Raw genomic sequence first — 24,357 nt, forward strand, 5'->3', positions numbered from 1 at the left:
CCACAAGCAGTCTGGGTGCTTTGAAACACAATGGGCCTCATTACGACCATGGCGGAGGACCATGGCGCTATAAGCACCATGGTCCATGGCGCTAAGCTGCCAACTCCGCCATGGTGGTTGGCGGACTTACCGCCCCATTCCGACCTTGGCGGGGCGGTAAGTCCCCAATCCCCATTTTACCCTTCCCCATTCCCATTCTTGCCCCATAGGGCATAATGGGAGTGGGGAAGGCGTTAATTTCGCCACCGTAAATTACGGTGGCGTAATTAACTCCATGGTCCCTTAGCGCCATGGATTTTAACGCCTGCAAAAAGCAGGCGTTAAAATCACCATGGCGCTAAGGGACCTCGTAGTAAGGCGGAAGGGGTCGGCGCTGTTAGCGCTGGCGTAAACCCCTTTCCGCCAGGGTCGTAATGAGGCCCAATTTACTGATGTATGAGCGCATTACAAATTCACAATAAAATAAATAAAAATACATTGTTGAGATGGACTCCTCTAGATCACCAATGCTACCCATCACCTGCAGAGTCCTGCAGGGTTCCATCCTCTCCCCAGTGATCTTCAATCTATACATGGAGCGGCTGGGAGCCCTCCTAGCCACACCCAACATCCACATCCACCTATACGCCGATGACGCACAGCTTTACCTTAAGATCGACTCGATCAAGTACATCAATAGGCTCAAAACCTGCCTCTCACTGATCCATTCTTGGAAGCCCAGTGCATACTTGAAGCTCAACCCCTCCAAGACCGAATTCCTACTCCTCACCAACAACACGAACACCCAGATATACAGACCTGGTTTTCAACCATGAACTCTGAGGGCTTCACACCTGAGCTCACCTCCTGGGCCAAATCCCTCAGGTTCCATATCAACAAACACCTCTCCTTCAAGACACAGATAGCTAAGAAAACTCAGACAGATTGATATCAGCTCTCCCTCCTGCAGAAAGTGAAGCCCTTCCTCCTCCACACAGCTTATGATCCACTGTTCATGCACTCGTCCTATCCCACCTGTATGGGGCCAATACACTCCTCAAAGGCCTCCTGTCGCTCTCCCTTGTGACCCTGAGAAGTGTCCTACACAGGGGCATACACCTAATCAAGGGTATACACAGATACAACAACATGACCCCCGGCCCTCATCAACCTTCAATGGCTCCCACTGCATACACAAATCACCTTCAAGTCTTGCTGCATAATCTATAAGGCAGTCGTCCTGAAGTCACCCAGCTACATTGCAGAGAAACTCAATGGGCCTCATTACGAGTCAGGCGTTAAGGGGTTAACGGCGCTGTAAACGGCGCTGACCCTTAACGCCTGATTCCGAGGTCCCTTTGCGCCATGGTGAGTTTAACGCCTGCTTTTTGCAGGCGTTAAAATCCATGGCGCTAAGGGACCATGGTGCTAATTACGCCACCGTAATTTACGGTGGCGTAATTAGCGCCTTCCCCACTCCCATTATGCCCTATGGGGCAAAAATGGGAATGGGGAAGGGTAAATGGGAAATGGGGATTTACCGCCCCACTCACCTTGGAATGGGGCGGTAAATCCGCCATCCACCATGGTGTAAACGTAGTTTACACCATGGTGGTAAGGGTATGACCCAGGCGGTAACTTACCGCCTGGGTCGTAATGAGGCCCAATATCTCTGGTGGACAGCGCACCACCAGAAGCCAGGACATGTGCAAACCTGAAATCCACTGCTGCAAAAGGGAAATGACCAGAAAACCAGCCTTCACTGCCAACACCCCAAGACTATAGAACCTCCTCCCGTCAGCATCAGGTCACCCCAACGCTCCTACAATTCAGAAAAGAACTCAAGAGCCACCTCTTCAAGGAATCTCTCCTCCTTAACACCTATTCCATCACGTGATGTCACCTGGCTTGATAGATGCTGACTGCTCCTCTCCTCCCCATCACCCGGAACGGATGTAACCCTCCTTTGTTCTCCTCTGTATCCTACCCCCAGTGTCTGTTCTGTTGTTACCTCTAAAAAGCGCTCTGTTATGCATCTATACTTCTGTATACCTCTGTTATGTATCTGTATTGTTGTATACCTTTGTAAAGTGCTCAATTGCTTCTCGAAGCTAGGTCAGCGCTCAATAAACACCATAATAATAATGATTAAATATATACAGTCTTGCTGTTGACTGAGTTAGCTTACACAAAGCACTATTTCTACAAATACATTCAATAAATAAGAATCTTTACAGGATCCAAATAAAGTATTGACTTGGTTATGTTTGCTCCCAAATGTAACCTGATATCTATAAATAAAACATGATTTAACTAATTTACTGCCATGGTTTCAATGATTTCCTATAGGGACAACGACATAAATATATTTCCTAAGGGCATTGAAAGGGTTACTGTTCAAGATGTGTCACACTGGAAGGGCGGGTGTTATCCATGAGGAAAGGTAAAACGTTATCAAGGTTACTACATTTTGAAAAAAAGAAATACAAACATGTTTTACCATAGAGCCCCCACCGCTGACCTGGAAGAGGAAAAAGCAATATTGAAGTGAACATGTTCCCTCAGTTTAGGACACTATTTTAAACGTTAGTTCAACATAGTTATTTGACTTACAAGTTTGATGTCTTTGGTGTGGAAACTGTGGCTCTGTAAGAGAAGGAAAGAATATCTTTCAATGATTAAAGTAAGTTAATCTAGATATATCTTCAAGTTTTAATAGAGGAAACATCTGCCCCCCTTCAATTGTCCATCACCTTCTTCTGGTATTTGTTCCATAGGCTCACAGTTCATGAAAACAACATGGAGGTTTGGACCGAAATAAATATTGTTAAGGAAGACAATGATTTAGGTCCCTTTCATGGGCACAAATTGACCTGATACATTATTTTGTCCTAAAACCAAACACAGCACTATCCTTCTCTTAAGATAGTGTTTACAATTCTATTTATGAACATTGCGGCAACCTGATAATAGATATTTTGACAGCACATTCCCCAACTATATATAAAATCAGACATATAAGCAGAGAACATCAAAAGTTCTAATTTTCTATAGCTAAGGCATGCTCTGATCACGTAGGACAAATTCAAAAGTATGTAAAAGCCATTTAAGTGGAATACTGCACAATGTTCAGAAAAGAAACATAGTTTACCCATGAGCCGCCGCTGGTAACCTGGAAGAGAAAACAACATGTTTTAAAGTAATTTCTGCTGTTCAAAAGATAACTGAATTGTACAATTCAGAAGGAAAGACTGTTTCTTCCCATCACACTGCAAACACTGCTCCATTTCTTTTCATAAGATAGGTTCAGAAATCACACTTTAATTTGCAATAGATTCCATGACACTTCCCACCGTGTTTATTAATGTACACGTATCTCTTGGTGTCTTAAGTCCCTTCAATATTTTGACAAGATTTAAATCAAGGCTAAGCAGATTGTCATTCCAGGAAAGGGGGAAGGACCATCTGATACATATGGGTGGGATACGTGGGATGGCAAATTTCCACTGCCTATGTTCTAAGCCAGTAGAACAATGACAACAACACCTGTAGCATCAATACCATCAAACAGGAATGATAAAACAACAAACTGGAACAATCACCCAAAACTAAAATGCAAAAAACATATATTCCTTCTACATTAACATGGATCCCCTTTTTAATTTGGAGTCACCCTATGACAACCCATTTGATTGCGAGATGTGTATTATTTACAATCCCTTCCTCTATACATGGGTGCTCTGGACTACTTTATAAAGGGCATTTTAGAGCACAAAGAAACAATATCTATAAATATAAGTATTTGCATGAACAATATGAAATGACCTGATGATTGACTGGACTTTGAGAACATTGACCATTATTCAAGTGTAAGTCTGATTTGCCTTCTCATTATACTTTGTAGTTTTGGTTTTGTCCTTGATGGCTGATTCATAGAATTTGTGCGTCGGAAAACGGGGATTTGTGTGCCATTCTGGCCACAAATCCCTGTTTAACAAATGGGGATTTGCGGGCAGGATGGAGCACAAATCCCTGTTCTTCGGCGCACAAATTCCATGAATCAGCCCCTTAGAGTCTGGAGCATGCACTCTTAAGAAGGTTCTGTGTAGTGCACCCATACCATTACTTTAAATTCATTCCTTCATATAAGAAACACTTTCTCTTATTAGATTCCCTATCCCTGGCAACTGAACATATGATTTCTGGTTCTTTGATGAGGTTTTTTGTTCTTAGATAGGATTGTGTGTTTAAATAATGAAAAGTAAGGCTGTTCTTTCTTCTACGTATGCACTTGACAGCCCTTTTTGAGATGTTAATTTTGATTCTGTGCAATCAAATCATGGGCATCACTACTAATATTTCTAATGTGGTTATTTCCACTGGAAATGCTTTGTGAGTTTGGGAAATGCAATAGCAGCTCCTATTTATAAGATGGCCCTTAACCCACTATCAACCTTTTATAGGCCTATGTCGCTTCTGGATACATTGGTTAGGTTGTTCAGTACACACAATTCTTGGCACTGCTTAGATGAATTAAAATAAATGGATGTTATTTGTCGATTATACATTCATGGTGAGTGTTGCACAGCCCCTAGGAGCCAATATTGTAAAATCAATGTGTCAATGGATCCCCCTTCACTTAGCATTCATGGATCTCACATCTCCTTTTGGTTGTGTTGACCATGGTATGAGGTGGACCACAGTTGCAGACCAGGGATTCCCTCCCAACTCTTGGCTGTCTTTATTGAAGTACATAGTTGAACCTAGATATCAAGCAAAGAGTGGCTATACCATGTTAATTGAGGATGACAGTACAAGTGTGAGCTGGCCCCAGATGGGACAAGCTGAGGGTCTGGGTCTAGGTAGTCACGGTCCTCTGTGATCATTTCTCATCAGAGCAGGAGCTAATGATCTCAGGTGTTCAATAGATATTTCAGTGAACGGTCCTTGATTACTTTCCTGAACTGCAACAAAGATGTGGTTGCCCTGTTTGGGACACTGATTGTGCTCCAGAAGGCTGGTACATGGCAAGAAAATGCTTGATCGCTGGTGTTTGCATACACATTTAGATGCACTGGTCTGGCACAGTTTCTTGAAAGCTAAACAACGCTTCTATAGTATCACATCATGTTGCTCATGTGGCTGTTTGATCCCTACAAATTTCCCTCTGTTAATTCCCTCACTAGCAATGTTGTGGGGACTAGCAGATGTGCTACAAGTCAGGCTGCATTATCATACTCTTATTTTAAGGAAACAATACTATACTGATGACTCATGTCCATATGTTCGACATACGTTTGTGAAGAATAACACACCATTTATCAAAGCCAGGGAGATTGTGGGCAATGCCCTTAACTTAAATGCAAAGTGCCAAGAGAAAATAAGAGTAATTCACATAGCTGGGAAGAGCCTTCAGCAATATGCAAGCTATAATTATCTTGTTCTATTATTTTTCTTTCAGAATCATTCATGGGCATATACCATAGATAGACAGGCTGGAAAAACGTTTCAACAAAGGAAGTCCAAGATTTGCAAATTACATTAGAACAGGTTTGGTGATGAGTTTATCCAGTTTCAAAATACAAAACAATCCAAATCTTGATACCTTAAATTGGACTAACTGAAACTATGGCAGTTCCTTAGATATCTCCTTTAGCTTTCACAGTCCAAGAGACGTTTTCATCAGATGGTGGCCACTCAATAAATGAGTAAAAAAGAAAATCACACACAGAGCTGGTCATCGCTTTTACATAGATGACAAAATGACAAGGGATTTGTTGACCTTGAACTCCATTTTCTGCAGGAGGAACGTATGAAAGCAATTTAGTCCTGCATGGCCTATTTATCTTAAGGCCCATTCAATTAGAAAGAGACAGACTTATACTCAAACACTGCAAAGCAGTTCTCATCGCTCACACATTACATTACAAGTAGATTCGTGTTATTGACCCAGTGTGTTGTCACTCCAAAAACTTAAGCTCATCAAGTCTAATAAGTGTAAGCTAAAATGAAAAAAAACAGTGATGCAGAGAAATTCCAGAATGTTAGAAGCAAAGGCACACAGTTTGAAAAAAAAAAAGGATATGCTTTCCCAACCTTCTCTTGCAGTGATTGTAATTCCCAACCAGACTAACAAAGGCACACTGCACCAGTGTGTTGGAACCAAAACATTTTCATATGTGAGTGCATGTTTTTGCAGGCTACATGCTCTGCTAGTGTTGCCTAGTACGGTAACCTGACATGTGACATGCATTAATGAATTATTTTCATACTTTCTTCCTGCAGCCAAAGCACTTGAAAGTGTGGGAATCCCTTAATCCATTCTAGTCTGAAGCGTCATTGCTCTATTTACCTACTGTAATATAGAGACCACTATGAGTTTATTTCATTCTTATTTAGTAAAATGGGCTTTATTTCAGAAATGTAGAGGACATATTTTATATCTGTCACTTTTATGGACATTTCCAATTATGAAATACCGCTTTTTTATTTAATTTTTAAAGAAAAACTATGCTCTAAAAACCTTTTCATACACCATTATTTATGAATGAGGTGTTTTAGAAAGCACTCGTTTGCACAAAAGCTTACCGACAGTGCATATTAAGGGATGTGATGGAAGAAGACCAGCATAGAATAGTTAAGAGCTGAGCTGGATTTTGGAATTTAAAGTTGAATACAAGGAAAATAAAAGGCAGGAAAATATGCTAAGCTAAAGTGTTAGAGTAGAAGAGAAGAATATTCTGTTTTGTAGATGCATTGTGAGGTGTGGCGGTTTAGTAGAGTAAAATTATTACTTACATACTTACAAAAGTTGCGGAAGGAAGGTAAACTCAAATGATATGAACATATAGTTCGGGTTGGACTGCCCTTTTTGGGGTGGGATGAAGCCTGATTTGCATATGGTCTTTCCCCTTCTGTTATGGCTTGGCAGGCTGAAAAACGATGTTCTGGGGGGTTGCCCAGAGTTGTGCCAGTGGTTATGATTTATTCAATACCTTTCAGCCACCATCATTTGGTTTTACATGATATATAGATGCAGACATTTTTTGCGATGAGACTTACGGGTCGATCTATCACAAGTGATTACAATCAGGATAGATGTGTTTGCGTAAGTTAGAGAAATATGAAGGACCTCCATGTGGGAATCGTAGATGACACAGCATAGTGAAAGTCAATGAATCGGACGGAGGTCGAGGGAATGTGGAGGACAGCAGATATGCTTTTATTCTCTGGTTGAAGAATTTGCAAGATTATACTTTTCTGATTTCAGTTAGGAGCTTGGTCATGTGTTTGGAGCCTAGCATAGCCAATGAGTGGCTCTCATGTCTGTTTTCTGTGGAGTTTGTGGGTGCAAAGTAAGTTCTCAGTAGCTGGTATTGAGTTCTTGGAAGGGGTGTGGCTCCTGATCATTTATGGTGCGGTAGAGTGAACTTTTGTTAACCAAATCTATTGTGTGATACAGAGCGATGTGAATGCAATTCTGTATTCAACAGGATATTAGTTCAAAGTGCTTGTGGAAGGAGGGAATTGTGGTGCCTTGTAGAATGCCACAATGGATTTAGTAGGGAGCAGATGTGAAGTCACACAGTATGACAACACAGCAGCATATTTTCAGGAAAAAGATGAATTTTTGAGAGCTAAACAGATAAACCGATGACACTATTCGTTAATGAGATTGCCATGGTTAAATGTGTATTGAAATCCTTTGTGAAATCAAGGAAGACAAGCATGACGTTATTGTTCTTGTCAAGGGCTACCAGGAATGCTTCTCTCAGTGAGAGCAGAATAGGGTCTACCCTTTTGTATTGCCGAAAGCCAGATTGAATGTAAAGGAAGAAGTTCTTTGTTTCGCTGCGAGTCATCAACTTGATGCATTTTTCTCTAGGATCTTTCCTATTAAGGAACAGTTTTAGATAGTCCGACAAGTGCCAGGTACTATGGGACCGACTGAGGGTTTTCAGGAAGAGGGTTGATGGTGGCTGATTTGGTTATGTGTGGGACTAGAGCAAAGACATTGCAGAAAATGGTGTTCGTTTTTCCAAGGATGTCCATGGGCCTCATTACGACCCTGGCGGTAAGGGGTTTACGCCAGCGTTAGCTGCGCCGACCCCTTACCGCCAATTACGAGGTCCCCTAGCGCCATGGTGCTTTTAACACCTGCTTTTAGCAGGTGTTAAAATCCATGGCGCTAAGGGACCATGGAGTTAATTACGCCACCGTAATTTACGGTGGCGTAATTAACGCCTTCCCCACTCCCATTATGCCCTATGGGGCAAAAATGGGAATGGGGAAGGGTAAATGGGGATTGGGGACTTACCGCCCCGCCAAGGTCGGAATGGGGCGGTAAGTCCGCCAACCACCATAGCGTAAACGTAGTTTACGCCATGGTGGTAAAGTCACGGCCCAGGCGGTAACTTACCGCCTGGGTCGTAATGAGGCCCCATGACTTCTTTCCTGAGGGAGGCCGGGCAAGAGAAGCATTGAGTAGCTGATGCCTTGAGGTTTTTGGTGGCATTCAGGATTTCAGAGTTGATGACAAAAATGAAGATCCAGAAGGAGCGTATGATGGGAATGTCTGGGGTGGGGTGGGGGAATGAAGAATGAAGAATATTGTTGCTGCTTGGCCAAATGGTGACCTGGAATTACATTTTCTTGGAAGCAGGGTTGTCAACAAGATCAGTGGAGGAAGGCCTGATACATTGAGTTTGGTTAGATTTACTGAGACTTGACTAGGTCCTAAAGAAATCCGAGTCTCTGTTATCTTTGGAGATACGACTCTGGTAAATGAGTCTCTTTTTTGGTTAAGTGGTGCAGTTGTATGCCTGGCTCAGGGTTCTGCAGGCAAGTGCCTGAGCTGAATAGAATAGAGTTTATGCCAAGGATTTTGCAAGTTCCTTGTTAAAGCATTAGTTTGCTTACTTGATCAGGGGTTCAACACAACACAGTTTAGTCAGTGCAAATGAGTGCAAACATCAGGTGTTGCAATTTAATCTACTATGAAATTGGTATAGATGAAGAATGTGTGATGCCTGAATGGGAATTTGTTACACTACTTAATGGACATGCAGGGAGTGGCATCTGTCTAATTGAGGGGCACATGATAAGTGGCACCCAAAGATTAAAGGAAGCAAACACAACATTTATCCAGTGACCATTCTGTTTGTTTGCCTTGAAGTCCCACAGAGTGAAACCAATGTTGAGCCTGAGAGATTGAAACATTAAGAATGAGGGATATCTTGGTAACTGGGCCAGATATTGAAGTCACATAGGATGAGAATGTGCTTTGCCATGAAGTGCAGCATGGAAAGAGGATCAGACCGCACATTGAGGATGCAATGGTTAGAACACGGGTATGGGTAAGTAGCAATCATGAAAAAAGAAGTGTTAGTAATGACAAGAAGTTTGACAGCATTTTCCAGAAGGCAGGGTAGTTTGAATGGTGATGATGGTAGGAAGGGTTGAAAATCAAGAGCTGCTACTCCTACTTTTTTCCCTACGATTTTGAGTAATAATATTGAAGCAGTGGAGATCACAGTTGAGATGGCAGTTGTGTGGAATAAATGAGTGAGGAACTGAGGAAGGGTGGCATTGTAAAAATGAAGAATTGGGGAAGAGGTGGGAAGAAGAGAGTTGGTTGTTCAATGTGGAGAGTGGGCTTCAAGGGGGATGCCATGTGTCCTGGTGTCTGTGAACATGATCTAAACATAGTCAGTGAAGGGCATGAAGGAGTATAATTTGCTGAGGGTAAAATGATTTGCTTGGATCATGACAGTGTCAATATTATAGATATTTTTATGGTTAACTTGAAAGATTTAAAATGCAGGTTGGAAGTGGACCAACGGGTGCCAGCATTGATAGGTTTGGAAAGGGAACAATGAGGATTGGCCATCAGGATGGAGGACCATGTTTCTGATTTGACGGAGAATAGGAGGATATCAGTGCAGGGTTCATTATAGTGTCACTGGATTTGCAAGTGTCTTTGTGAATCCAGACAGGGTTACTTGAGAGGGTACCAATTTGGAATGTATGCCTGTAAGAATTGGTGGAGGGTTCAGAGGGAAATTGAAATGGGCACAGTGTGCCTTTTCCAGGAGAGTCTATTTGATGCACCTTGATGGCTCCTGGAGAGGAGACAGCCAAGGAGATACATGGAGGGATATGAGGCTAGAAGCAGAAAGCACCAGGGCAAACAGTTTACATATGTTCAATTTACTCTGGTTGGTGCCAAGGATAACACTTTAGGGTGGGGTGAATCAGTGTGCATGCCTGCCGATTGAGACCTGGTGTTTCAGCCGAAGGAAAGTAGAAATGGTGAGCAGGTAGAGTCTTAGCTAAGAGCTATAAATGTGGGGAGGGCAGTAGTGTGGGTAGGTATACAGTGTAGCATTTGGGAGAAGCTGATAATGGCAACATGATGACCGGGAATAAGTAGAAGCAGTTTGTTGCAACTGTGGGGAAAATTTGGTCTCAGGGCATAAAGGGAAAATGGCTATGGACGTTAGAATAGTCAAATAGTATAGTAACGGAAGACATTTGAGCACAATATACAATATGATAAACAAGGAGAGCTGCAGATGAGCAAAAGCAGTTCTAGGATTTAGAGTGTTTGATATTATTAGACAGCCAGTAAATACAGTATAAGGAGACAAGCATTTGACGTTGAAACAATTCAGTGCTAAAATGTAGACTAAGTTATATGATCAAATAATGGTAGGGTGGAAATACAATGAAATTCATGCAAGTATTCAATCAATATAATAATACATGCAAGTATTCAGTCAATATAATACTAACTAGTGACTAGGAAAGATGCAGGTGAAAGCAACCATGGTAGCATTTGACCAACCAATAGAAGTGTTCATGGAGCATAAAAGAAAGGTTGGCAAGTTAGACTTGGGAGACCATGTTGAAAGACAGAAAGCACACGTTCCCCACATGGTAGTATTGTATGACTTTGGTTGTGGACCTGCACTGACGAGTGATTGAAGGGTGAGCAGAATTAGGGTGTTTGAGAGAAAGGGAGAGGCGAGAGGGTGGTGATGACAATAGAGAAATTGTGTAGTGTGAGAATTAAGCCCTTAAGTGCTAAGGTGTGTATATTTGTCCTGAATTCCCATAGTAAGTCATTGTAGGTTCTGCCCACTCCCGCAGTTAATTAAAACACTGTTTTGAGGGGAATACTGCAAAGAGGTAGATGCAATGAAGGTGAGTAGGGAGGGTTGGGGGAAGAGGGGAGATCAAAAGGAAAGGAATACTTACCATATGTTCCATCACAAGGTCAGACTTCCATAATAGGGTGGGCGATCTCGGCAGAAAGAGAAGATTTCCTTTTGCTAATCCTACCTTCACTAAGGTGAAGAGATTTTGAGAGTCTTTAAAAATGCTAGTCCCAGATACACTAATGTAAGTGGCAACAATAGTTAGGACCTTATTTTCGAGATTTAGACACCAAAAGTCATTATGATTCCACTGCTAATAATAGCCTTCCCTACCCACAAAATGTTATGCACTGACATGATGAGCAGCTTTGTGGATCACTTTTGCATTTGCACGGCCTACTCATTGATTCTGTGAACTGGAATTGAATGTTTTAAATATTTTTTTAATTGCCAACTGATGCCGATTTTGTGTAAAAGGAACGCTGTTGGTGTTTATTAAGCCCAGTCTTTGTTGAAAATATTATTTGTCAGCAACTGGGGAGAATTTGCTGATGCAAGCATAATAAGCACTATACAAATACAAAGTTCTGCAACCCCTATGCGGGGATGAGATCTTTGTTTATATTGTTTTAAAGTATTGGAGCATGTTGGATAGATACTTGGTCGTTCTGCTCCTCACTATAACCTGAGATCTATGAAGAAAACATGGAAATAGGTGGCAGGCTGTGATTGTGCAAGTGGTAATGTGATCTCAGAAAATGTTCAAAAAGTTATTAGAGTTAAACAATTAATTAGATGCACATTTCATTTTCAAATATTTAACAATAAATGTTTTACCAATGATCCGCTGCTGCTACTGCCACTCTGAAAGATGAAAAACACGTGATTGAAGTTAATCCTCTATAGCACGTTAAGGCATCTGTATCATCAAATGTTCACTATGGAAACAACTCTAAAAGAGAAATAAAATAACATGCCTATAATAACACAAGTTCAGGTAGAGCCCATCACGCAATGTTTCCAAGGCACTATGCCCAATGCAAGTGAACATCCCTTAGCTTCCACTAGCAGGTTTTCTATAGGTTTGCACCACTACCTTGCACTTATGTGTCAGATGTTACCATGAAATATCACTTAGCATCTAGGAGTCTTCAAACAGGCTACATGCATTGGAGAAGCCCATTAGTAGCAGCTTCACTCTAACATACTGCAATCCTGCATTTACTGCACAATTTGCGGCTGGCCGAGATGATATGGGACAAGAGGAGAGGAGATTTATGGGTTTTGGTGGGGGAGGGGTGTGTGATTCTTTTGTTGCCTGAAGGGAAAGGGAGCAGGAAGGTGTAAGTATCCTGGGGGCATACAAACAAATTTGAACACCCAGATGAGGCACTAAGCGGGTAGAGATAAAGTGGTGAATACTGTTGTATTCTCCCCATAGTCAAGGTCATCTAAGTCACCTGCCCCTCTCCCCAACCTGCTAGTTTTTGCCATTTCCTGATGTATGTATCTTCCAAAACTCCTTGCTGCCATTGTATTCTGCTGCCATGATGACTTTTTCCAATTTCTTGCATTATATGGTAGTTTCTTTATTCAACAGATTGGTGTGTTGGCATAAAACTATCCCTATTCTTTCATTTTCATGACTTGTTTGTTTGTTTTGTTTTGTTTATTTATTTGGTAATGCGCGCCAAACCCTTAGGTAGCCGGGCGCAACAATATACAAAAGAAATCTTAAGCTTCATTACAGTGTTTGGCATGAATATATAAAACACATAGGCAAGAATATGTACAACGATATATACAAAAATATATACAGGTTCAGGGCATATCTTGGGATGTCCAGGGCACTCTATGAAAGTTTATCTATATAGGCAGTATATAATCAAGTTTATGAGTCAATCTCATAAGTCTGTGTATCATACAGGGCCTAGTAGGTGATGGTGCATGCTCAATGACCTAGAGTACAGAGTAGTTCATGGATGCAGAAGGTTCGGTATGGGCCAGGTGTAGAGGGCTCAGTGTAAGTCAGGTTATGTGTCATTTGCGCGCAGCCATTTAAGTATCTTATATCTGAATATAGGGTAGGGTTGTTCAGTTCTGAGGTCAAGAGGTAACATGTTCCAACATTGTGCAGCTTTGACAGGAAAACTGGTTCCTCCCTCAGTCGAGCTTTTGAACCTAGGAGTCTCTAATTTAAAGGTTTTAGTAGATCTCTTGGGGTGGGTGGATGTTTTCCTATTGATTTTTTCCACAAGATACGGGGGAGCTAGGTTGTTAAGACATTTAGATGTGAGGGAAGCTGTTTTGAGGAGGATTCTGTCCGTTATCTTCAGCCAGTTAACCTCTTTCCTGAATTTGGTAATGTGCTCTCTATGAGGGATGTCTAATGCTGCTCTTAAGGCATTGTTCTGCAGTCTTTGAATTTTGTCTGTGATGTATTTATTGGCTCCTGAATACAGGGCATTGCAATAGTCTAATCTGGACAAGATAAGAGCATTGGCTAGGGTGGTACAACTAGCACTGGGGAGGTACGGTCTAGATGGGCGGATGAGTTTGCAGGTGTAAGTGGTAGAGGAGGCAAGGGAGTTGACTTGCTTCTTGAGAGTGAGGGAGGAGTCCCGATAGAATCCAAGGGTTTTACCGCAGTCATCACCTTAATAGGGTTGTTATCAATGCTGAAAGATGTGTAGTTTGGGCTTAATTTTTGGATGTTACCTTTAGAACCTAAGATTAGTATGGGAGGCCATCCATGCCTGAATGAGGGTGTAGATCTTGTTCACCATGGCTGAGTCTGCCTCGAAGTCGCCCGAAAGGGGTATGAGGATCTGGGTGTCATCTGCATAGTTTGTGTAGGTGACCCAAGTCTGTCCAACTTGTCAAACAAAGGCTTGGTGAAGATGTGGTACATGTGGTACATGGTAGGGGAGACACAAGATCCCTGTGGGACACCACAGGTTATTTTGATAGGGTCAGCAGAGTCGGATGTGGAGAAGACACGCATAGTGCGATTCGCTAAGAAGGATTGGACCCAGGCTATAGCATCTCCGGTGAATTTAGCGGCAGATTTGAGGTGGTTGCATAAGACTGCATGGTCCACCATGTAGAAAGCTGCCGACAAATCCAGTAGGAGGAGCAAAGCTATTTTTCCATTGACCTTTAGTGCCTCAATGTGTGTCTTGAGGTCTAACAGAGCTGTTTCCGTACCATGGAGTGGGCGGAAACCAGATTGCCGTGAGCCAAGCAGGTGGTTGGCTTCCAGGTAGTCCTGGATTTGTATGTAAGCAGCTCTGTCTAGGATATTAAGTAAAAATGGCATGGTGGTGATTGGTCTATAGTTGGTAGGGATAGTGGGGTCCAAGGTTTGTTTTTTAAGTAATGGGAGGACCCAGGATTCTTTGAGGTCGGTAGGTACTGTGTTAGATTTAAAGGAGGAGTTTATAAGCTTGGAGATAAAGGGAGCTAGGTCCCTAGCTGTGTCCTTTATTATTTGTGCTGGGCAGGAGTCGCCTGCAAACTTGTCCTTCACTAGCATATTTCTCTTATGATATATTGTTCTTTATCAGACCATAATGCTTTTTGTAGTCTGGCATTACATTTGAGATGATGGTTTTGATACATGTAATAAATAGCGTATGTGAGCTTTTTATGCAAATCCCAGACTTCTTAACTCGGAATAACATTGGCACTGAACTGGGATCAAGAATAGGTGTCAGGTTAGGGGAAATCCTAAGAGTTTCAGTTGTTTACACCTAATTCTACAGCAGTTAATTGATGTTCACTCCCTCAGTTAATTAAAAGCAGCACAAATGAGGGGAAGGCGCAGATAACTTAATGTGAAACAAACATGTAAATTGAAATCTCTAAAAAATGAAGAGCTTAAGTAAGTGCTCAGGGAAGCATGAGGAACACTGGCAGACAGCCAAAGGTTAAGATCTATAAGAGGTCTTCTGGAGTTAATAGGCAATAGCGCTGGCAATTGGGAGTGCATAGAGGGGGCAAGCACATGAGGAAAAAGAAAACATGGATACTAGCTGGGGCTGTTGAGCATCAGAAAGATATGCGGAGGTCAAAGGAGCAGTGAACATGTCTGGAAAGAAGAGATGTGGAGCCTTTCAGGGCATTGGAAAGGAAAGCAGATGTGGAGGCTGGGATAGGCAAACAGAGAGATGTAGTGGAAATGACAATGATAAGCAAAATGGGAAGTCATCGAGGGAATGGAAGAGGAGGGATGAACAGGGGATTGTGCACAAGTACAAACGGAAGGTAAAGCAAGAAATGGGAATACAGAAGGGATTATGGCAAGAGCAAGTGAAGGGGCTTGCAGTGGAAGACTGGAACGAGGCAGATCAAATGGAGGTGAGTAAGAGGGTTGGAGGAAGCGGGGAGATCAAAGGGAAAGCAATACTTACCAAGGACACACTTCCATATGAGGTAGGGTGACCTTGGCAGAATGGTGTGATTTTCTTTTGCTAATCCCACCTTCACTATAGTGAAGAGATTTTGAGATTCTTTAAAAATGCTAGTCTCAGCTACATTAATGTATGTGGCAACAATTATTAGGACCTTATTTTCCAGGTTTAGTCACCAAAAATGATTATGATTCCTGTGCTAATAATAGCGTTCACTGCACACAAAATGTAATGCACTTTGGATTACTTGGAACTGGGCCATATATATGCAGAAGATTTGGCGATCTCTACACATATAATATTGTTCCTTCATAGAGTGTATTGTCCTCCCTAAATGATTCCCAATAGAACGGCAGCATGATGAAGACTGTCCTAGCAGCTTTGTGGATCACTTTTCCATTTGCAAGGCCTACTCATTGATTCATTGAACTGGAATTTAATGTTTTAAATATCATTTTAAGTGCCAACTGATGTTGACTTCGTGTAGAAACTCGCTGTTGGTGTTACTTAAGCCCAGTCTATTTTGCAAATTTTGTTTGTCAGGAACTGAGGAGAATTTGTTGATGCAATTTTATTGTGCAGTATCAACATACACAGTTCTGCATCCCTATGCTGGGATGATGTAGTTGTTTATATTGCTTTCAAAGCCTTGCAGCATGGTGGATGGATCCTTCATCTTTCTGATCCTGGAAATACCATGAGATCTATGAAGAAAACATGGATAACAGGTGGCAGGGTGGGATTGTGCAAGGGGTAATGTGATCTCGGAGACAATGTTCAAAAAGTGATTAGAGTTAAACTATTAATTAGATGCACATTTCATTTTCAAATATTAAAAAAAAAGTTTTACCAATGATCCGCTGCTGCTACCACCACTCTGAAAGATGAAAAACATGTGATTTAAGGTAATCCTCTTCATCAGGTGGTTTTCATTTTGTAATCTAGCACATTAAGGCATGTGTATCATCAATTGTTCACTATGAACACAACTCTAAAGGAGAAGTGAAATAAAATGCCCATAATAACACAGGTTTAGGTCGAGTGCATCATGCATTGTTTCCAATGCACCTTGTCCTCTGCAAGTGAACATCCTGTAGCTACCACTGGCAGGTTTTCTTTGGGGATTGAATTACTACCTTGCACTTATCTGTCAAATGTTAACATGAAATATGACTTAACATCTGATAGTCTTCAATAACTCAACATGCTTTGGAGAAGCCCATAGTTAGCAGCTCCACACTAACATTCTGCAATCCAGGATTTACTGCACAATTTCCAAGTGGCCGAGATGATGTGGGACAAGAGGAGAGGAGATCAATTGTTGTTGGTGGGGGGAGGGGTGTGTGATTCCTTTGTTGCATGAGGGGAAAGGGAGCAGGGAGGAGTAAGTATATTGGGGGCATCCAAACAGATGTGATCACCCAGAGTAGGCACTAAAAGGACAAAGAAAATGTGAGGGTTAATGTTGTATTCTCCACATTTTCTTGGCCATCTATTTCATCTGCGCTTCTCCCCAATCTGATAGTTATTGTTCTTTCTTGATGTAAGTGTCTTGCAAAACAACCTGCTGCCACTGAATTCTGCTGCCACTGAATTCTGCTGCCATGATGATGTATTCCCAATTGCTTGCATTATATGTTAGTTTCCTTTTATTCAACTTATTGGTGTGTTGCCATAAAGCTAGCTATATTCTTTCTCTTTCATGACTGTCCTTCACTAGCATATTTCGCTTACAATATGTTGTTCTTTATCAGACTATAATGCTTTTTATTGCCTGTAATTGCATTTGAGATGTTGGTTTTGATGGAAAGAATGCATAGTGTTTGTGATCTTTTAATGCAAATCTGGGACTTCGTAACTCGAAATAACATTGGCACTCAACCCGGATCAAGAATAGGTGTCAGGTTAGTGAAAATGAAAAACAGTTTCAGTTGTTCACACCTAATTCTACAGCAGTTATTGGATGTTCAATCCCTCAGATAATTAAAAGCAGCACAAATGTGTGGAAGGCACGGATAATGTAATGTGAATCAAACCTGTGAATTGAAATCTCAAGGAAATTAATAGCACAAGTAAGTGCAAGTGTTCAGGGAAGCATGAGGAACACTCCAGACAGACGTAGGTGATGATCTATTAGAGGTCTTCTGGAGCTAAGAGGCAATAGTGTCGGCCGGTGGGAGTGCATAGAGGGGGCAAGCACATGAGGAAAATGGAAACATGGGTGCTAGCAGGAGTTGTTGCGCATCAGGATTATATGGGGAGGTCAAAGGAGCAGTGAACTTGTCTGGAAAGAAGAGAGGTGGAGCAGCTGGAGGCACTGGAAAGGAAAGATGATGGTGAGGTAGGGATAGAGAAACAGAAACAGAGCGATGCAGTGGAAATGACAATGATATACAAAATGGGATGGACGAGTGGAAATGGGAGAGGTGGGCTGAACAGGGGATTGGGCACAAGTGCAAAAGAAGTGTAAAGCAAGAAACGGGAATACAGAAGGGATTAGGGCAAGAACAAGTGAAGGGCCTTGGAGGGGAAACTGGAACGAGGCAGATCAAATGGAAATGAGTAAAGAGGGCTGGAGGAAGAGGGGAGATCAAAGGGAAAGGAATACTTACCATATTTTCCATCACAAGAGCACACTTCCATATTAGGGAGAGAGAGCTTTGTAGAAAGGGGAGATTTCCTTTTGCTAATCCTACCTTCACTAAGGTGAAGCGATTTTGAGATTCTTTAAAAATGCTAGTCTCAGCTACATTAATTTGTGTGGCAATAATTGGCAGGTCCTTATTTTCCTGCTTTATTCACCAAACATGACTATGGTTCTACTGCTAATAATTACCTTCACTGCCCACACAATGTAATGCACTTTGGTTTACTTGGAACTGGACCATATATATGCGGACAATTTGGCGATCTGAACACATATACTCTTGTTCCTTCCTTGAGTGTGTTGTCCTCCCTAAATAATTCCCAATAGAAAGACAACATGATGAGGACTGTCCTAGCAGCTTTGTGGATCACTTTTCCATTTGCAAGGCCAACTCAATAATTTGTTCAACTGGAATAGAATGCATTAAATATCGTTTTCATTTCCAACTAATGTTGACTTTGTGTAGAATAACGCTGTTGGTGTCACTTAAGCCCAGTCTATGTTGCAAATATTGTTTGTCGGCGACTGGGGAAATTTGCTGATGCAAGCATAATGTGCTGTATCAAAATACAAAGTTCTGCCTCCCCTATGCTTGGATGAGATCTTTGTTAATATTGTTTTTAAAGCATTGCAGCCTTGTGGATGGATCTTTTATCTTTCTGATCCTCACTATACACTGATATCTATGAAGAAAATATGGATAACACATGGCAGGGTGTGACTGTGCAAGGGTTAATGTAGTGATTAGAGTTAAACAATTAATCAGATGCACATTTCATTTTCAAATATTTAAAAATAATGTTTTACCAAGGATCCGCTGCTGCTGCTACCACCACCCTGAAAGATGAAAGACACATGATTGAAGTTAATCCTCTTCATCAGGTGATTTTCATTTTGAAATATAGCATGTTAAGGCATGTGTATCATCAAATGTTCACTATGGACACAACTCTAAAGGAGAAAGGAAATAACGTGCCCATAATAACACAAGTTCAGGTAGAGCCCATCATGCAAGCAATGTTTCCACGGCACTATGCCCGATGCAAGTGAACATGCACAATCTGCGGATGGTCGAGATGATGTGGAACAAGAGGCGAGGAGGTAAATGGTTTTTGGTGGCGGTAGGGGTCTGGGATTCCTTTGTTGACTGAAAGAAAGGGAGCAGGGAGGGGTAAGAGCCCATGGGGCATACAAACACTTTGGAACACCCAGATGATGCACTAAGGGGGCAGAGAGAATGTGGGTGAATACTGTGGTACTCTCCCCATATTCTAGGCCATCTAACACATCTGTATTGCTCCAAAACCGTCTAGTTATTGTTATTTCCTAATGTAAGTATCTTCCAAAACACCCTGCTGCTATTAGATTATGTTGCCATGATGACGGTTTCCCAATTTCTTGCATCATAAGGTAGTTTCCTTGTATTCAACAGATAGGTGTGTTGCACTAATGTTATCTCTATACCTTCTGTTTCATGACTTGCGCTGCACTAGCGGTTTTCTCTTATGATATGTTGTTCTTCATCAGACCATAATGTTTTTGTTGTCTGGAATTACATTTCAGATGATGGTTTTGATGCAAAGAGTACATAGTGTATGTGATCGTTTTATGCAAATCCCAGACTTCTTATCTTGAAAAAAACATTGGTACTCAACCCAGCTATACGTTAGTGAACATTCTAAAGAGTTTCAGTTGTTCACATCTAATTCTAAAGCAATTTTGGGATTTCCAAGAGGGACTGGTGCACCAGGATCGAGCTAGTGGCTGTCTTGCTCTAATGTATAAGTGTAGATCATGGTAGCTTTCTGTTTGACTGTCAAGCAGTATGAATGTCTCTCTCGGGTACCTGGAGGACTGTATATTTAATCAACATGACATAGGCTATGGATTCCGTTGAAGGTTGGCTTCACAGGAATATCACCATTTATGTCACCATTTTAATCCTTAAAGCCTTCCCAGTGCCAGAGGTGGGTCACATATACTGCAACATATTGTTTCACGTTTGGGTAGTCAGCTGAAAATTCAGATATTCCCTACAAGACATCCACTCCATTGTGGATTTCAGATGTGATTTCTAGTAGTTCATATTTTACATTCAGGACCACAATTATTATAATATTTTATAATATGAGTTTATTGTCGTTTTGAGAGTATTAGTCCAGGTGTCAAGGAGAACTTTCAAGTCAATTCAAAGATACACTCCTGGCCTATTATACCTTGGACTGTCTCCACTACAAGACTGTGTATGTCTGAACATGTGCTTTTAAGGATCTTAACATTTTTAACTAAATTCATCTTAACCCAAGTCATCATGTCTCTGTTTGGTCAGCCTCTTGGCCCCTTTTTGGCTGGAATGTGTAAACAAGCACAGGCTTCTATGGGATTGACCCTGGTTTCTTGAACAAACATAATAACATATTTCATGATATCTTTTGACCAGCTTTTGAGGCATAATTTCAGAGCCAAATCTGTGATATTCCCTGATGTAATATTAATGTCAGAGGGTCAATGCCCCAGCAATCTATAGTGCTCAGATAATCAGCAATATGTGCAGCCTCTGTCACCATGGCAAAGCACATTTACATGTAATCAAATTCATATTTAGCTGGATATAGATGGCAAGCTGTTTCCAAATTGTCTTCTCTTATAGAGTAACAGCCTTTTACTCTGCATATTAAATGCATATTTGATTTAAAAGTTAATCCATGTAGTGTGCATATGGGCACTTTTGGTACATTGACCATACAGATCATATCTCTTGTACGGTGTATCCTGTGCTGAAAGGAAAAATTATTGTCATTCATCTGGCATTGTAAAGCTTTTGATGTAAAATCTGGGGAACAAAACCATGATCTAAGATGACATGTATAGTGGATTACTGACTGGATGATACTGTTTCAAATGTTGGTCAATGATTGAATTCATGTTGTTAAAGATGCAGTTGGGTCTTGCTGGGAAGACTGTGGCTTCTTTTGAGAAACCTGACCATGTTGACAGTGTCCCTCATGTGAGTGTTTTGGCGCATGCATGTACGCATTTGTGAAATAACTCAGCAACAATCAAATGTATATTTGTTTCTACAGATGAGCCACAAGTTGATATGGACTATCCCTATCTTACATTAAGAAAACAATGCCATACTCATGGCTCATACCCGCTAGTCTTTAATGCAACAAAGTAGCAAATTAATAGACACAGTAGAGGGAATATGACATATCTATGATGGTAAAACAGTTTCCTATGCCTCGTATGTAGCAGCAGATGATTAGAGGTGATGATTCAGCATTTGTATTGTAAAAGCATCTTTTCTTTGATGGGCTCTCGGGCAATCGAACACCGTTCAGCTTATAATATCCACATGGAGCTTCAAAATCAGACTAACTAGCTATCAAAGTCATATAGACGTGGCCAGGCTTATGACACAATCAGCATTTTGTTCTAATAGGCTCCATTGTCCAGCAATACAAATGCTTCAATTGGTCACTTGGTATATGTCCCACATACCAAAATCAACAAGAAATGTAATTTAATATATATTTCTGCAACATCTGTGATGAGCAAGAAGGAACAAAGATAGAATCAAATCATCAATAAGGGCATAATTAGTTTTTACCTAAGATCCAAAGTGCTACTTGATGTGGATAAGCCAAGGTAGGCACACAGCCTAAATGTACATTTCTGGTTTAAATGTGTTCCCTTTGCTGTCTACAGGAGGAACTGTAAACTATCTGCAGAGCTAGACCTATTCCTCCCAAGTACTGTAGTTCTCATGAATTGTTACTAATTTTGATGTTTTTCTAAATTGGCTATATCCCTAGTTTCCTTACTGCATACATGAGGCATTAACAATCTCCTCTGTCTCTCTACTGCTGTCTGCTATTATCAGACATGGAAAATTAAGCTCGGAGGAATTTTTCATTGCAAACCACAAATCCCCCAATTTTCAGGTGATTTGACTAGGTCGAACCTCCAGAGAACTCTTTGAAAATTCCTTATGAAGTTAAATCACATGGCTTAAAGTAGGCCACATCGTTGGAGTTCCTTTTCATTTCCAGTCAGCTTTCAAAATGGCACTAGGTTGTTGCTAGAGCCATGCGTAATATAAATAAAAATGGTTCATCAAACTGGAGTATAGTTAGAGTAGATGGGAGATGTAGTGATTGATTGGGACTAGTCAGATATTAGATGTATGGTTGGTTTTGCTTATGTAGTGCAGTGTGATTAATTCAGTAATTGGAAGGGGATGAACAACATAAGTGCCATCTGGAGAGAGTTTATGGAAAATACATTTCTGAGAAGGAGAGAAGCTTGGGTGACTTCATGAAACACACACATATGACTCTTGATTTCCCTAAGAGAACCTTTGTTGAAAGTCAAACTCACTGGATTCTGCTGGGAGGGAGAGGAAAAAATATGGGGAGGCAGGAGACACAGCAATCAGAGTCTGTCTCAGGAAGTGAGTGTATGAGACATGTGCTTTCAGTTGACAATTTGGAGGACGAGCAGAAGAGGAGCTGAAATTCCATGAGGGCAGCTTGTGACAAAGTCACATGTGCCTGTATTTTCTGTGAGGAAGCAGCAGAGGTTCAGGGAGGCAGGTGGCAGAATGTCTGTCTTTCAAGGTGAGTAGATGAGATTTGCACATTCAGGTGACATTTGCAAGAGGGAGAGTCATGTTCACCTGATTTTGCTGGGAAGTCCAGTAAAGATTCGGAGATTCGGGGATGATGATGAAACACAAGTCAGTGCGTGAATGAACCATATATGCAAATGGTAGTGTAGTTGTGCTGCTTGAGATTTCTTTAACTTCTGGAGCAGACCTTTCCCTGTCACCTAGGTATTACATAATTGCATATGGTCAACTAAAGGCATCAACTAACTTTCATTCAAAATCCCTGTTATAAATTGTTTTGGGGTACTTGGACTGGTACATGTAAATGTGAGGGTATAGCATCCTGATGGCAGACATCTGTATTGGAAATCCCAGGTCTCTTATCTCTGTCACCACCACCCGCTGATAAGTCAGACAAGACTGATGATGTTGAGATCGATGACGATCAAGACGAATATTAGGAGCCATCAGTGACAGTATCCAGGATGGGAATGAACATGTCTCCTGGAAAGAATCAATACTGTTTCGTAGAGGAGGAGGACACCACAGACACAGAGGCTGTAGTTATAAGGCAGATAATTACCCAGTACATTGGACTATTTAGCATCTACTATTGCCAGTAATAGGTACGTGCATGCTTTAAAAATGATGAATCATATAGTTTCCATGTCAGACAAACAAATGTCCGGATGCTATAGTGCCATTAAATAGTGCAAAAGGCCATGAACATTGTTGTCCCACCTTTTTACTTTGAGTGTGCTTTGTCAAAATACAAAATCAAAACTGCCACAACTAGACATCATCTTGGTTTACAAATCCTTGCTGTATGATTCGATCCTTGGACTTTCCATCCCATCTGCAACTTGAAATCTGTTAACCGATAGGGGCTGTCATTGCTATAATTATATCTCTGAAAAAAATGTTCAAGCAGTGACTAAAGAAGAACAATAAATGAGAAGAACAGTTCATGTTCAAATATTTTAGAAATATTGTTTTTTTACCAAAGATAGACCACCACCAGCCTGAAAGAGAAAAAAAAAACATATGATTAAAGTTAATCCTCTACGTTAGACGATCTTCATTTTGAAATGTAGCTAATTAAGACAGTTGCATTTCCAAATGTTCACCATGAGCAGTGATACCACTGCCCTAAAGGATAAAGCAGAACACAGTTCCATGATAGCATAAGGGCAGTTAGGGTGCATCATTTACTGTTTACAAAGCACCATAATGTATCCTGGTTTTCCTCCATTACCTCCCACTGGCAAGTCTCCTCTTGGTTTGAATTATCATTACTCCCCCTTATGTATCGGCATGGAATATCAGTTTTGATAACCTTAAAATGTATAGAATCTTCCAATAAACATGGGTCATAGAAATAGAGGTATTTTCCATATCCAAGTATCCTTACACGATTATCATGGACAATAATGAAGAAAACCAAACCATGTAAGGCGGAAAATTAGGCTGTAAGCTTTATTGCACAATAAGCTACTCATAAACCAAACCAGATAAGAAAACAGCAATGGTAAAAGCATTTTGGGAACA

General features: G+C 41.1%; 1 protein-coding gene across 9 annotated transcripts in view; it reads right to left on the reverse strand.

Annotated features, from left to right (window-relative positions):
• Positions 1 to 24,357, reverse strand: part of LOC138580695 (uncharacterized) — a 583,872-nt gene that overhangs the window by 24,383 nt on the left and 535,132 nt on the right. For all 9 annotated transcript variants that reach the window (XM_069651438.1, XM_069651437.1, XM_069651436.1 and 6 more), the window contains 7 exons: positions 23,811 to 23,831; positions 19,005 to 19,034; positions 16,401 to 16,427; positions 11,976 to 12,002; positions 3,131 to 3,151; positions 2,593 to 2,625; positions 2,480 to 2,500 (listed from right to left, as the gene is read on the reverse strand). In XM_069651438.1, coding sequence (XP_069507539.1) covers positions 2,480 to 2,500; positions 2,593 to 2,625; positions 3,131 to 3,151; positions 11,976 to 12,002; positions 16,401 to 16,427; positions 19,005 to 19,034; positions 23,811 to 23,831 — 180 coding nt within the window. The remainder of the gene's footprint in view (positions 1 to 2,479; positions 2,501 to 2,592; positions 2,626 to 3,130; positions 3,152 to 11,975; positions 12,003 to 16,400; positions 16,428 to 19,004; positions 19,035 to 23,810; positions 23,832 to 24,357) is intronic.

Source organism: Ambystoma mexicanum, chromosome 3p (assembly GCF_040938575.1).
Source record: "Ambystoma mexicanum isolate Mex_15411 chromosome 3p, UKY_AmexF1_1, whole genome shotgun sequence".
NCBI lineage: Eukaryota > Metazoa > Chordata > Amphibia > Caudata > Ambystomatidae > Ambystoma > Ambystoma mexicanum.